Here is a 16,607-nt window from a genome sequence, read left to right as displayed (position 1 = left end):
TGTTCTGAATTATATGATTTCTAACAAAAAAATAATATAACAGAAACATGATCCAGAAACATGAATAATTTAAAATAACTTCCCTATATTATGTGACTTTGAGAACTTGGTAGTGAGGAGGGGGAATTATATTTTCCTGGTACTAACAGATAGTAAGGAAAAAACAATCTTGTCCTTGCAGATTTTATGCAGTTTAAAATTCCATTTTGGGAACCACCTTGAGTACATTTTTCGTGTACAGTCCAATTCAAACATGCACATAAACATTTTCTAGATAAATGACTGCATGATACTATAATAAATAAAAATAAAGTAAATCACAAATAAGAAAAGTTTCAAAACCTAGGATCAAGATCAACTACCTGTAAATTATGCTTTAGGAAGTCTGATAGTATTTCTATGCTACTTTTATTCACTTGCTAGTGAGTCACATTTCTGACAAAAATAATTTGGAACCTTTATTTAATGAAAGAAACTTCAATACCTTCTACAATTCTATCATCAATATCTTGGCCACTGCCATAGGATTCTGTCAAATACCTGTAAAGTAAGACAAAAATATCAGTATCATTCATCTCATGTCAGGTTTCCTCACTTAAACAGGGTTTAACATGGCTGTGCACAAATACTAAATAATTACTATAGGGAAAGCATTCTGATTTTAAGTTTCAAATACCTATGCACTTTGAAATAAACTTTATTTTAAACTTTAACTTTTTTGTTAAAACAAAAATATTCTTTTGTTAAAACAAAAATGTTCTTGCACACTTCAAAGTTTTTTCAATACTCCAAGGCCTGCTAGAAATTTCTTTTCAACATGCATATGAAAATTACAGTTTAATAGAAATATAATCATACTATTACTGTATTGTCTGTATTTATTAATAATCTTATTTAATACATAAGGTTTTATGGCTATTTCCTGAATTTATGACTGTTGCTATACATACTGTTTCTGTATTCATAATTATCAGTGTTAATAAAAATCCACATGGAGATGGTGAGAATAAGAAATTAAAAGTATACAATTAAGGCAAGATTCAATTGAGCAATTGAAAAAACAAGTAGAAAATAAAATCACAATCTACTTGCTCCAAAGTTCCAGTCTTTTTAAATTTTTTTTTCCCTTCTCACAGGGCATGTTTTCTGGAAATTCACAGGTGAATCTGGACAAGTTAAAAACAGTTTTTTAAAATGGGGCTTTCCAAAAAACTTCAGAAGCACTAAAAGAGCTGTACTAGTACCTTTTACTTTCTAAACAAAGGTAAACTCTTCCAGCTTTTAAAACTCAGTTATGTTTTGTACATGGACTCTGTAGTGGAGGGTGGTGAGGAGAAGCAGCAATGATATTCGCCTGTTGTGTAATGCACTCTTCCTTTGCTGAGAAGTAGAAGAATTATCTCCTTTAAGAGTATCTCTTGTGAGATATTCTTCCAGTTCCTGCTGTCTTTTTCTGTTACTCTTATCAGGAATAGAGTCAAATGTCCCTTGTAAAAAATCATTACCAGCACCTAGGAGTAATTCTTACAGCTATCTATGAAAAGTTGCACAGGGGCAGCACAGAGCAGTATGAAGGACAGACAGGCAGTTGTGATGATTCTTCATGGGATGTGGAAAATAATACTGTACTGTAGAGAAATACTAGAAAATACATTATTTTAGGGAAAAGGGAATTAAATATTTGTAGAGGGAAACAAGTCCAAGGTGGGGCAAGAGACCATATTTACACTCCCCACACCGTGCTTCCCTGCATCATCAGGCCAAGTATAGCATAGGTGTATTTAAAGGAGCAGTTCTTTCTAGTTAGAGTGTTCCAGAGTGATAAAAAGCTGTTAAAAGATAATACAGATATGGAAGCAAGGCTGATCTATATCAGTAATATGGCTTCCATTTAATTTAATATCCTTGATTTAGTATTGGTCAGACATTAACATTAATAAATAAATAAATCCCACTATTCAGTCTTATTCAGTAAACTAGGCTAAAATATATTAAAGTTAAAAAGATACTCAAGCAAACTAAAAAAAATAAAAAAACCTTAAGGACAACACAGAAATACACATTTATGGCAAAAACAACAGTGTCTTGCAATATACAGTTAAAATGTCTAGTTATGTTTTTTTATCAACCACAATATCAGATGTGCAATACCAAAATGACTGTATCATAAACCATAATAACTACATGATATCACTTCAACTGAGTTAAAGTTTCTGTGAGTATGTAGCTATTTCTGCACATTATCATGTCAGCATTTAACTCAATTTCTTGTAATAAAGTACACGTAGAAGCTAATACATGTCTTACTGAATTGTATGCTAAACCCACTGTGACCTTAGTTTGCTCTGCCTTTGTGTCAACCAAATGCACAAACACAAGAGATTCACGTGCTGACTTTGGTGCAAACATACAAACCTCAAAACAAATTTAGTGTTTTCTGTCTTGCCAGCTCCTGATTCTCCAGAGACTATGATGGATTGACTCATCTTAAGCACTTTCATGTCACGGAATGCTTTATCAGCTTAAAAAGAAAAATATGGTTAACATGACAAAAAATAATACTCAGCAAAATTGCAAGGATAAAGTTAAGCTACGATGTAGAAAAGTAAAATGTAACATTTTCAGGAATAGAAACTAAATCTTAACAATTGAAGATATAAACGTTAATTAAATTCTGTTTCCCTTTAATTTATACTACAGTTTTTATTCTTCTAACACTGACATGTAAGAACTTAAAGTCTTGAAAGCAAAGGCCTACTCAACTATATCCAGAAAAAGACAAAATAAAATCAACCATCTAGAGCTAAATCTTTTTAATTAAATGTATTTATGAAATAGTAATCAGTGTTTATTTTATATATTTTCAAAATGGAAACTTTCAGTTGTACTTTGCAGCAAGTAACATATAAGGAAACTTGGGAAAAAATCACTCTTGTTATGCAACAGGTACTCAAACGCCCCCAAATTTTTGATTTCAAAATAAAACACAAAATAGTGAGAAGGCTCTTAACATGCCAAAAATTGATTATAGTTTCCACTTATTGTTTATTTTCAAAAGTGACTGAAATCAGATTTAAGCCATAAAAAAGATTTCAATGTACTTTTTGTCTGTAACACAAGTATATAAAAGGAAACATTGTATATGCTCTGGCAACATAATTTAAGGCAAAGAAAATTACTACACTAAAAGACAGTGTCTGTGATTATCACACCTTTTTCACTTATAAAATTTGAATTACTTTATTTCTTTTTTAGTTTGATTTTTTATGGTTGCAAACTATATTTAAACTGCTTAGACTTAAAACACTGGAAGTGCAGAATAATCCTAGCAGAGTTGTCACAGTTGTTCATTTTCAAGTTCTTCAAAAAGATTTGCAATTTTAGCCATTAGTGGTTTTATTTTATAATAGTTCAAAATAAATTAATTACTGCTACAGGTGGCAACTTACAGATAACTCTGAAGTATTCAATCTTTGTTTTTTAAGAGACAAATACAGGCTCAATACATACCAATTGCAAAAACATGTGGTGGCAATGTTCCCAGTGATCTACCCTGGTACTTTTTAATAGTATCTGAAGAATAAAACTTGGGTATATCAAAGTATGGATTCACTGCAATAAGAATGTTGGCTACATAGGTCTGTGAAGAAAACAATGAAGAGCAAATTACTAGGCAGTATCCAAGCAAGTGGTTAACAGCAATTGCCTATTACTCTTGCAGACTATAAGCCTCCATGTAACAATTGCATTTATGATTCTCTCCAGCTAATGCAAACACAAAATATATATTTTTACAGTTCCTTTAATTATCTTCTCAGCATTTCTATGAAATGATCCTGGGAAAATTTCCTAACCATCGAGCTGTGGAGTATGTCCTGAATCTGACCTTTCTCACAATCTCCTTTTAAATATTTCCCATTGTCTGCATTCCTGAATCAAGGACAGGACGCCAGAACCTCCTGCTCAAAAGCGAATAAAGTAAGCTCATGGATAGCATAACACACTGTCCTCCAGTGAGGAGGATAGCTTTTCAATATCTAATGGAAGCAACTCAGCAGGAAGGACTGACAGGATCCTGCCTGGGAATGCATTCAAGCCAGGCAATAAAAGCATTCAGCCAAGAAAAAATTAGCTATAGCTGCTTCCACTGAGAGAAATACAGAATGCAAATGTTCTCTCACAGAGAAGGAACTTGAGAAGAATCTCAGACAAAGGCTGCTTTTTACCTTTCCACAGGACAAGGAAGACTGAAGAGAGGGGATTTTTTTAATGTTTCTGAAAGGAGTTTTTATAGTTTACTTATAATTGCCAGGTTACATACATGGAAGAAGAGGGGTCAGAATCAAATTAAAAATCAAATTTGCAGGAAAAGATCTGTAGAAAATGAGGTAAACCTTCACCTTGAATAACTTATTTGCTTTGTTTTTACTGAGAATGTCCCTAGACAACTGAAATTTCAAAACTATTGTGTAATACGTTAATAGAAGACTGGATCACACAATATATGACATTTCTTAAATAGTTCTATTTTCAGCACTTATTTCACCAAAGGAAAACTAATATTAATTTTCCTTTTAATAACAAGATAAATATTGTTAACCAGGATTTTTAAAAAGGCATAAAACTGTTTACAGGGGAAATGTAACTAAATTATAAACTGAAAAAAAAAGGGTGTTTTTTTTTTCCTCAGAAAATACATGTGTTCTGGACAACATATTAATATTACTTGTTTACAGTGAAGAAATGCTTTATGAATAAAAATACTATCCTACCCCATGATCATATTGACCCCCATGGAATAATGACTCCCAGTTCATATTCAGAATTTTACTTCCTTAAGGGGTTTTATTGTTTGGTTGGGTTTCTTTAAGGATTTTATTTCCAGAACAGCATTCAAATGGCCATTTTTATTTATTTATTTTAAAGATGGTGCTTGATCTTGAGCCATAAAAAATTTAAAGCTATGCAAATTAACTGCAATAGAAGTAAACAATTATACTTTCTTTTTACATTTATATAAAAGAGTTTAGCTAAATTAATTTTATAATATATGCTAAAAGAAAATATGTGGAACTGTTTTGAATTATCCCTAGCCAGCTTTCTATTAGGAAAAAAAAAAAAGAAAGAAAGAAAACTCTTATCTTCTGTTTCACAGCTGTCAGTATCTGGGCAGATGGCAAGGACAAAATGTAATTTAGTCAGAATTCATTAAGTACAATTAGGCAATTTGATAGCAATATAAAAGATTAAGATGGACATCTGAGCTAGGAGGTGTTAAAGACGGCACCTGTTTGCTTCGTTCAAAAATAATGAAGAAAGAAAACCATCTTTGTTAACACTGAAATAAGTTACCTGGAGAAACAGTTGTGATAAAAACTGTGCTATGGCGGCACACAAACAGTCATGTAGAGAAAAACCTATTGCTCAGCTTGCTAAAAATCAGATGGGATTCCGTTCTAAAAGTATAATGTAAGAAAAAAAATGGCCAAAAAAGGCTACAACTTCAATCTTTCCATGTTAGCAGTTCTGTTATAGCGGAAAAAAACAGAAGTGGAAATACTTGGTGAATTTTTGAAAGGATATCTCTATTAGACTGGTTGTCATGACACACATACTTACGTAAATTCTGTCCTTACTGTACCGAACTTTGATATTGTGAAGGAGAGTGGCTTCATTTAAATACATCAGGGAACCTGCAAGTAAAGAACAATCACATACCATTAAGAGCTCAGGACTACCTTCAAGTACAGAGAAAAAACTAAATCTTGAATTAAGGAGAATTTTCTTCCCCTCTCTTTGTTTATAGTTTAATCCTATCATTTCTTCACACCGTCTTGAGACAGAAGTACTGACTCTATATACATTTTAAAAATGACAGACTTGCTGTTAACTGTACAACTGGAGTTACAGAAAGCTGCTGAACAAAGAATTGGGTTGCAGGAGCCTCAAATACAGGCTCTGCTCAGCACAAACTCCTTTAACCAGCCTGTCAGTCAAACATGGTGCATCTGCCTTCACACCAACCTCTAAGCACAGAAACTGCTGCCTACCAAAATCCCTGCCAATGACTATTTCCTCCCTTCCAGTTCCCCTCTCCAATCTCAGCCCCTGTGTCCCCAGGGTAATGCCACCCAACTGACAATTGGAGTAACAGCTGGCTTCTGGTGATTTTTTAATTGATTAATAGAAACATCTAATCTGAATCGGGAGGCAGCAACAGCAGTATCACAATACCAGGCACTACCCTTCCCTGCTTCAATTCTGAATTTTGTGAGTACTCTGCCTCCTCATTGAAGCTGTTAGGGGAAAAAAATGCTAACACACCAATTTTTCTCCTTTGTTCTTTAACATAAAACACCTAACCCTGAGATTGGCTCAGTTGGTTATGGGCTAATCTTCATTTAAGAGCTGGACTCAATGATCCTGGTGGGTCCTTTCCCGATCAGAACATTCTGATGTGATTCTGTAACTACTGAAATGTTACAGGGTGGTCGCACCCACAGAAAGCTTCAGACTGTACAGGTTCACATTCTGGCAAAGCTGGTCCTTGTTTTCAGCTACAAAGCACTGGAAAGTGTCAGCAACGTTAATTACAGAGGCAATTTCCAGTTCCCACTATACACTATTAAAAATATTATCCCTAAACCAAATGAGGGCACTACTCATTACACAGCCTCCTTTTTCAAATATGCTCAATCCTTTTTATCTCACTGCTTCAAAACAAATGTACAACACTATTTTGTGTAGAGACATCTGACAGACTGCCACGCTGATAAACCTTACTGTAATACAGTATAAAAACTTGTATACTGTGGATGGAGTAAGCACTGTACCATTAATGTCTTTTCTTTTTAAGAAAAGACTGGAAATGGCACTTAATGCCCCTGTCAAGTTGACACGGTGGTGTTAGGTCAGAGGTTGGACTCAGTGATCTCAGAGGTCTTTTCCAACCTAATTGGTTCTGTGATTCTGTACTAGTAACCACTAGCTTGCACCTCACACAAGGGTCACATACAGACCTCTCATCCATAATGACCAACAAAGTTGTTTTATGTTAAAATGACACCCTTTCTCAAGGGCTGAAGCAGCAAAAAAGTATTCTAACTTATTTATAGAAATGTGCAAAAAGGGCTGCCAGTTTGTATGACCTAAAGTGAACCTGCCCTGCCGAGCCACCTTGCTCTACAAGGATACCTGGAGTTTGGTAAGCAGCTCTTAACATCTCTTCCAACACTCCTCCTGCTGAAACAAAATATACTGGCAAAAGAAAATGGGGACTTCTCAAAAACATCTGAATTGTTTTGCATCTTTTACCCTTCCTCCTGCAGTGGACTGAGTAGTGGAGGTGGCTTTGTCCCCTACTTATTAGACTTGCCTGAAGCAAAGTCAGGTTCACCAGCAAATTGCAGGTTCCCTTTGGCTCTGCTGAATAACAGCCCTTCCCTCCATTACATGACTAAATACAGCTTTGTTTCAAATATCTGGAATCATACTTCATACTTCTCAAAGGACCTCATAGCTTCTGGTTTGTTCAGAAGAAACCACCTTCCTCCACAAAATCCCTTGCACTCATACTCCTGTACTGGCAGAGGCACACAAGACACGCTTTAGCTTTACCCTAGGTAAACTCTCCCTTTGGATCATAACAACTTTGAAATCATGGCTGTGCAAAATTCCTTTGTGAAACAGTAGGCTGGCCCCCATCCCCACAGTTCCTCCTCTGCCACCATAGCAGACAGGCATTCCCCCACAACCCCACAGTCACTGGGAGCTGCAGCAGCCGAGCACAGAGACCTGGTGCTGCACAGCAGGACTCGTCCTCCCCTCCCCAGGCATTCTCGGTTCACATGGCTGAGAAAATGGCACTGGGACCAAAAATTGCAGGTCTGCTTTCACCTCTTTTATTGGGGTCATCCTAAGAGAAAGAGACATGGAAAGGAAATGGTCCAGAAACAAAAACTCCTGCTTGATCTAATAAAAGTTGAAGTATTCTTCTGTCCCTCTATTTGTCTGGGAGGGGATAGAGTGGTAAAAAATTAGCAAACTTGAAGTCATTTGGATCCTCAGTACTGAGATCAGAAACTGTTACATATTAATTATCTATCAACACTCTTGACCATATCTTTGTAGGAATCTCTCTGAGTTTGCAGTATTTAAAAGGAAGCAGTTAATCATCAACTTTTCATTTGGTTGCTTATCTAAAAGGCAAAGGAGTCCAGATTTCGTTGTGTCCCCAGTGTCCTCATTGCAATTAAAGCAGCTACACCTGCAGACTCAGTGTGCAATGGGAGCTTGCTCCCCAAGGGAATGCCACCATCTCAAGACATGCAAATTAAGGTTTATATCTGCAAATTCAAAATGCATCTTCTTTATAATAAATCCTTTAGGAAAGGTATCCATATCCAAAGGCAAAGGAAATCACCAAAGAGAGTGAGAATTCAGAATATTCATATGGTTCATGTCTAAATATAACCAGTGTATATATGTGCATTTAGTTGTCCATATATTAGACGCACACAAAGTTCACATAAGTTAAGTGAGGCACTAAAAACTAGGAAGTGTCAATGCCAAATTTACTCACAGTGGGTCTCCTGCCCATACCACAAAGCAGGGTTTATATTGAAAACTATTTTATGAAGTAATTGCAAGGCTCTGCATCTGTAGAACTGGGGTTTTTTTAAGTCTTATCCAATACCCTGTCTTTATACTCACCTTTCAGGATTTTTTAGAACACTTTAAGAAGCACGCAGTATAGTTTGGTGTTTTGTTTTTTTTTTTGAAAATCAATGATACTGAGCACAAATACTCTCTGACAAAGAAGGAAATTGAATTTGGAGCTCAGACATCCTGCAAATAAGCTGCAACTTGTGAGCAGCAATTTCGAATATGTTAGGAAAGTTAAAATAATGTTTGATACAGAGAGGATTGTTGAACAAAGTATTTTTATCTTCTCATGAAGCCAAAGAAGATATTTTCTTTGACTAACTTAGTTGAATAGTGTTCTGTTGGAATTTTAAGTTATTTCCCTAATCTCATTCTAGATTTCAATTCCCTGACACAGAGGTGTCAGGACATCTCAGTAAAATCACTGGGACAGATGCACAGATTAAGTGCATTTCCCTAACAATCACCATGTACAGAGAATACAGATAACAGCTTTGAAAAGTTTGAACCCACATCCTTTTTGTAAAAATATAGACAGTTGGAAGCAAGGCTACTAGCTTGGTTCTAATGACACTGCATCATCTAAGTCAGAGTGTAAGACTCAAATCTTATCTTTTTGTTTCTTATGGAGAAGGTGTAACAGCTGCATTTCCTGTCATGGCATGTAAATACTAAACCCTATTCTGGGACAGGAATTGAGGTTACATCACCTAGACCAGACCCCTAGCCTCTATTTTAAACTAAGAACAATATAAGGTATTTTTGCCTACTATTTACCAAGTCTTCAGTATTTTCACCAAGCAGTAAACACTACAGGAAATGTTGAAAAGATTGCCGATTGCCTTCATCAGTATTCAAGAGAAGAGAGGCTCTGTGATTTGCTCATAGTGTGCAGCAGCAGCAAAACATTTAACAGTTGTCTAAAAGCTGATCACAGCACTCTCTCAGCTTTCTCGGTATTCTCTCCCCAGATTTGACAACTGTTTCCATCCACCCAACTATAAAACATATGATAAAATAAAAGCCCTGCAGATCAACAGTGACATTTATTACACAAGCTCATCTCAAAACTCTTTCTCCACTAGCACTCCTATATCCAATTCAAGTCTATCCATATTCAGTGGTCTTGATAGGTCCAGATTCCCATCCCCAGTTTTGGGAGGGTAATCTTGAAACTTATTTTCCATTATCTCTACTTCCACAGGAATGCCATCTGAGAAATTCCTTACATGCAGGAAAATGCTATACAAATACGGCTGCAGATAAAGACACTGAGTCTCTTGCTACACTACAAAAAGTACAGTTGCACCCCTAATACTGAATGGAGTATTTCTCAAGTCAAGCAACAGTTCTATATGGGAATTATGTAACTATCCATTCCTCTAAATTGTTCAAATGAAAACTAAAACCCACAATAAATTATATTTAAAATGGGCTTCCTTTAAGAAATTTAAAGGACTAGCAAAGGTCATACATACATTCAAACAAAGATGACAAGGAAGAAAGAGGAAGCTTGTAAGGAAACAATATTCATTTCATTGCAGATATTTTTTTCAAATGCATAATTTATTTTTAAATTCATAACTTACAGTTATCTTCCACATCCTTTTTGCTATCCTCCTCTGCAGGAAACACTTGATTGATAGCAGCCTGGAAAGTCTGTTAGATAAGAAACATTAACATTGTCAGAATTACATAAAATAGAAATATGGTTCAAAGGCATCTCATGCAATCATACAAGTGAGTGCACTGTAATTGTGCATGATTTCAAATGAAGTCACTCACTTTATACTTCAGAATTGGAAATTTTACTGAGTTACTCAATGCAGACAAAAAGCTACTGCATTTATATTACTACACTACATTATAAAAATGAATTCACTGTAATATATATTTTAGTGCAATAATATTTGATTCTCAGGTGAAAAATTGCATGTCATACTGTGCAATACAAAAAATTAGACTAAAAAAGTAATGCAAAGGTAACAGCATTATAAATTACATACAATTTCCTCCATTTTGCAAGGAAGAAAGAATAAAATGTAAATCCTTAGTTCAGTCAAAGGACTGTGATGTCATTATGATAAGCTGTTTTAAAATATTCCTACTTAAAATATTAATGTTCAATAAATAACATCCTCTATATCACCAATCCTGTAGCTTTGGTTATTATTTTGGGGGTTTTTTCTTCAATAAGTCAATACTAAAGTAAAACAAGACCTTCCTTCAACCCTTGTATTCTAGTTATACAAAACGACCATTTATCAAGTGTTCACATCCAACTGGAAAAATTCATAACAAAAGCATCTTTGTTTCTTTTTTCATCTCCAGAAATCATAATTTATACTGCTGTAAAAAGGAAGGAAAAACATCCAAGCACACATGCATTACAGCATCTGCACAAAAATACCTATTGTACAAAGAAGATTTTTAATTATATTTTTTTGTTTACTATAGTAACAGCTCGTTTGAGCTAGCGATGAATGAACAAAACCCCTGTTGTACCAATTAAACATGACAGCCACCATGCCACTGCAGGCACAGGCTCCTTTTCTCCGTGGAAATGAAGACAAGAAGTCTAGTCTAATATTTGAAAAGGCAACCAACTGGATCTAAAGAATGAACTTAATAAACAAACATGTTTGCTTGTTTAACATTGTACTCAGCAAGGTAGTCCCACGAGAAACATCTCACAGGGAAATTTAGGAGAAAGACAGCAATTTGTTTCATATTTCCTTAAGCACAACAGTATGAGAGGTCCTGGGGCTTACACCATCATTAACAGCCACAAATTCCAACTCTCTTTGAAGTGGGAAGAATTAAAAATGTCTCAGAGCAGAACTAATTGCTGCTAGACGGAAAGTGTTAAATCTACAATATCCCTTCTCCACCAAGTTATCCTAAAGTATGCAATTTGTAGCCATAATAAAATATATTTTGTTCTCCCCTTATCAGGATCTAATGCAAAAAAATATGTACAAGATGTTTTCCTAAGGCAAACAAAGCTGCTCGATGATGTTGTAACATCTGAACATCCATCACAGCAACTTCCTCTAAAATATCCTTTATCAGAATTTGTGAAGGCCATGAAGCCTTCAATGTCTTTACCTACCTGAGAAAGATGTCTGCTGCTATTCAGAGTTTTAGCAGGGCGGAGATTCACCACACCCTTCCCTCCCTCTCACAGTGTTACCATAACTACATATTATCATAATTTTCTCTAAAAGTTTGTCAACAGTAAAGGTAAATCTTTTTTGGTAAAGATGTATTTGAATACAACACTTCCCTACATGATCAGTTCTCTGCGCATGAAACAGTGGGGAAGTTTAAAAATAATATGACCAGCTTCACAAAAATGTAACTTCACTTCTTGTTCTTGTCTGCTGACGTGTAAACCCATTAACCACTAACAAAGGTGGAGAGAAGGAACACAATTCCCAGCTATTCTGTGAGACTCTTCATAAACTTCTGATACTTTAACATTTCTGGAGCTAAAGTCAGCCATGCTAGAACTATCCCAGAAGAGGAATGGCTTTTTTAATGTCCTGATCACTAAGTCTTCTGAGTCAAGACATATTTAAAGGGAAAAAAAAACAAACAAGAAAAGATAATTCAGGGAATTCATGATGTCTTATCTCCTGTCTAAAAGTTCATGTTTTTCTGTTGGGCTTTTTTAGATAAGAACATAGGTATAGTTTCAATTATGTCAAAACAAAAATTCACTGCTGTACATCACATGTGGAATATTTTATGTAAAGTAAGGCCTAGCCACATAGATCAGTATGATAGCCAGGTGTGCACAGCTCCAAGTACTAAAATCTAGTATTTTAAACAGAAAATGAGCTAATAATCTAATCTATCAATAAGAAAATATCCAAATAATATTTTTTACTATATTGTCCCATTTTTAATTTTTTTTAAACTATTATTGCAAGGAAAAATCCTTCAGATAATTGAGGAAAGACTTTTGCATTAATCATAACTTAGGACAAATTAGTTCTAAGGGAGTGGAGAGTGCATTAATCTTATGAGACAATAAAGTGGTCTTAGGAAGAAAAACAAGGTTTAGGGAATTCTGAAGGGGGTTTTTGTCATCTTTGTAATGAAGCAACCCTTGAAATCCAATGGCAGTCTTAACTATTCTCCCAGAAACTAGATGAGTGAAAAAAGATATCTTTCCATTCAAAGAGGATCTTCTTTCTACCATGTAATCCAATACATGTAACAATGCCTTCCTTTATACCTTTCACATACAGACAGGAGACATTCCTACTCTCAGCTGTATTTCACAAACCGTGTGTAAGACAAACAAGAGCATGTCTCACTCGAGCAAGCAAGTTGCACTCACTGTTAAAAAAAAAAAAGAAAAAAAACCAACAAAACCACCTTAGCTTGAAGCACTGAACTTTGAACATTCTGATCCTTACTTTCAAAATACATTTATTCCTTTATACTCAGCTGGGAAAAATACCTTTCTGGTTATTCACGGCATACCAGAGCAGGTGGCCCATAAAGCCTTCCATGGCCCTTCAGAAGTAGCACAGAGCCATAAGGTGTCTCTCAGCTGATGGCAGGAGAGGTGTCAGTGAGTGCCTGCAGCACCTCACACCTTCCCAATGACTGCCAGAAACTGCTGATGCCCTAAGTGCTTTCCCCCTACTCCTCAGTGCCCCATGGTGCCCAGAATGGCATTTCAAGATGCAAGCCCTTCCAGTTCATCTCTTCCTAATCAGTTTCTTTAGGTTTGCTACTTCCAGGGAAAGGGTAAATTCCCCATTTGGCCATTTCAGTGCCTGCTCCTTGCTTTAGCCTCAAAGAACAAAAAGATACATGCAACAGGATCCAAGATTATGAATCCCAGTACCTTCAGTAAAGAACACTTTAAGGAGAAATGAAAGTGCAATACTAGTTGAGTTTAACAGCTGATTCCCTCTCCACCTGCCTCCTTCCTTGTATCACCACATGTGTCTGCTAGTGGGCCATGAGCCAGGACTGCCAGCTCTGGTACAGCCAATCCAGTTTAGAGCCCATTCTCAGGGCAGAACTCCAGTTCTAGGTGCGACCATGCTCATTAGCAAAGCATTTTCCAGTTTCTCTGGCTTTATTCCCTGGCATTTATTTTCCAGTCCTGGCATTTATAACCCTTGCAAGCCAATGATCTACTTTTTGGGAAGAGGTTCCTATCACATAACATATGAATCCCCTGTTCCAGTAAAACGTTCCTGTGGCTGACAGTACTGTTGCTCGTGCAGGGCAGGCTGGGTGACTCAGATCTCCACCTTCCTTGGACACACAGTTCTGCACAGAACAGTAAACACTTGGGGATGGGCTGTGCTGCCCAAAACTGCTGCTGCTGGGGCTTAAGTAAATTGGTGTGTCGGACCTCCACAGAGCTTGGACTGGGTAACTTGGTTTAATAATGTGAAGCAACCTGCCACCACAATGGTTTCAGTTCCTCTGCCCCCCTTCTACTGCTTGATGCCATCCTGAAAACTTTCCACTTCTTCCAGTTGGATCTGTTCTCTGACCTCATTTGGGGTGTCACACACAGCTCGGCAGGTGGAGCTGGGATGGTGCCACTCTGTAGTGCCAGAGCTGGCCACGGATGGGGATGGGAGGGAGGGGTTTAAGGCAGGGTGAAACTGCTGCCTTGCAGCATTTACTGCAGTTATTGACAAGAGTGTCATAAAAAGCAATAATCAAACACATGCATACACGTTTCCTGTTCAGACTGTGGCCTCTGGTAAGCTACCAGTGCCTACACAGAATACATATGACATGGTAATGACCCAGATTAAAAAATAATAATAAGTTACACTGCCCGGATATGTTTACAAGATCAGGTTACTCCTCTCCTCCCTTTAATTATCATGGGCAACTCCAGAGCTGCTGGATCAGGCATTCTTGCTGAGCTACCATTTTAAGAAAACAAAGTGATAATGAGTATTAATGCTGACTACTTCAAATGAATGGTCTAAGTGCACAAGGGCAGAGTCGTCTTAAAAAGTCAAAAAGCAAGGAGAAATGTTTCTCTAAAAAGAAGTCAATGACACTTTGAAAAGACCGAGAAGGTAACCAAGAAAACTTTTTACTCCATCTTTATTAATATATGGTTAATTAATTAAGTTTGATAGTTTAAGATATAGGACCATAATCTCTACAGCATTTAAACTGTGAAGTGTTTGTTCTCTTAGATAAATGAACATTAGGCTCTTAATTGATCTGCTTAATTCAAAACAGCCAAGAGCAGAATAACAAACTCCCTGGACAAAAGAGATTTGTTTGTTGTTGAGAAAACCACGAAACAAACTATTTGTATTTAAGGATCATGTTTTAGGTTTTTTTGTTGGTTTTTTAAAATTATTTATGGTCCCTGAAAGGAGCACATTAGAAATAAATAGTGACTCAAAAATATCATTATTATTGTTTCTGTTTCATTGTAAAGGCTTTTGCTTTTTATGGCATCAGGACCATTGGGGAATATAAACAGAAACAGTGGTAGGGTTGAAATTTATTTAAGTCATTTTAATATTAGCTATAGATTTGGAATTTTTAGTATCCTTGTCTGAATAATCTTTCTCCTCCTCAATCTGACAAATGAATACTACTATTACTATTATACCTATACACTATCTCTCTCACTCAAAAATCAGATGTTATACTTACTTTGTATTTCTAAGGAAAGCAAAATCAACTTCCTCTCCAAGATGCACAAAAAGAAAGCCTATAAACATTCCCCCAAAAGGAAGGACTGCAGCATAACCTTTTGACCTGTGACAAGGCATTCTCTCCTACTGCTGACATAAAAAAAAGAAGTTACAAAAGATGTCTTTTTACATCCTTGAACATAAGAAAAAACAAAACTATTAGAAAGGGCACAAAAATATATTCAAAAACACTGAAATCACAACTTTTAAGGCGGTGCTAATCTTATTCTAGCTAGTACAATCCAGGAATCTGACCATTTGAATTAGGATAATCGATAGCTACACGGTTCTTCCTGTAAAAACTGACATTTAGTTACGACATACTGAGTCTGAAAGATGTCATGATAAATTAAGCCATTGAAATATACTAATTAGGATGAATTAGGTCTTCATTTTAAATGTTAAATTTATTTTGACTTTAATTTGATGTAGCAATTCCATAAGACCTTTTTTTGACATCATATTGCTTGTCAAGGTACTTGAGTTAAGAGGATTCATCTCTCAGTTTTCATCAGTCTAATGGGTATCTAATCTTAGGCAGGGCTCAGCACATCCCTGTAGGACCCTTCCTATGCATGTAAGGAAAAAGAGAGAAGCTAATCTTAACAGCAGGCTCTTAATAAGTGTCTAATTAAGAAAAATAAAGCATACAGTACTGAATCAAATGGCTACAGAGATCCAAACCTCCTCTCTTTCATGAATACATACTTAATGCACATGCAGATAACTGATGAAGTATGCACTTCTTGCAAGTGTGAGGGGTCCATTGCAATACAAGCTAAAGCTGAACAAAGATCCTTAGCCAAACTTAGAACAGAAAGCTGATTTTCCATTCCTTCAGGCTGCGTGCAGTTGAAGATAGTGGCAAAGACCTGGCCTACAGGTAAGGTGGTTTCTTTGCATGCTTTTTCTCTGTTCCTTTGTTTGCGACACACTTACCTTGCCTTTCTGATTCAAAGGTTCAATAGTTAAGTTGTCAGGGCCAATGTCCACAATCATCCCCATCTGAAACCCATCAGTTGGGTGTGGAGCCCAGACGGGCTTCCCGTCTTCCATTGTGGGATCTATCCAGTATTTCCTGCAAGAAAAAATAAAACTAAAATTAATCAAAACACTTTGTATACAAATTGAATAAACCATCAGGATTTAGACACAGGCTTTAGTTTATTATGTTTATTTCTATTATTCAACATGAAAGGAGACAGCCACTGCAGACTGGAGTCACCTTTTCTCCAA

The 16,607-nt window shown here is 36.1% G+C and overlaps 1 protein-coding gene across 7 annotated transcripts in view; it reads right to left on the bottom strand.

The window, feature by feature from the left end:
- Positions 1-16,607, bottom strand: part of MYO6 (myosin VI) — a 103,243-nt gene that overhangs the window by 56,446 nt on the left and 30,190 nt on the right. For all 7 annotated transcript variants that reach the window (XM_085576413.1, XM_021553596.3, XM_021553605.3 and 4 more), the window contains exons 2-7: positions 16,311-16,449; positions 10,254-10,323; positions 5,620-5,693; positions 3,511-3,640; positions 2,416-2,521; positions 485-540 (exon numbers count right to left, since the gene is read on the bottom strand). In XM_085576413.1, the coding sequence (XP_085432539.1) occupies positions 485-540; positions 2,416-2,521; positions 3,511-3,640; positions 5,620-5,693; positions 10,254-10,323; positions 16,311-16,427 (553 nt within the window). In that variant the 5' untranslated portion in view covers positions 16,428-16,449. The remainder of the gene's footprint in view (positions 1-484; positions 541-2,415; positions 2,522-3,510; positions 3,641-5,619; positions 5,694-10,253; positions 10,324-16,310; positions 16,450-16,607) is intronic.

The sequence above is a fragment of the Lonchura striata genome, chromosome 3, assembly GCF_050655825.1.
Source record: "Lonchura striata isolate lonStrDom1 chromosome 3, ASM5065582v1, whole genome shotgun sequence".
NCBI classification, from domain to species: domain Eukaryota; kingdom Metazoa; phylum Chordata; class Aves; order Passeriformes; family Estrildidae; genus Lonchura; species Lonchura striata.
The sequence above is the reverse complement of the archived record's forward strand: the minus strand, read 5'-3'. Positions and strand labels throughout refer to the sequence as shown.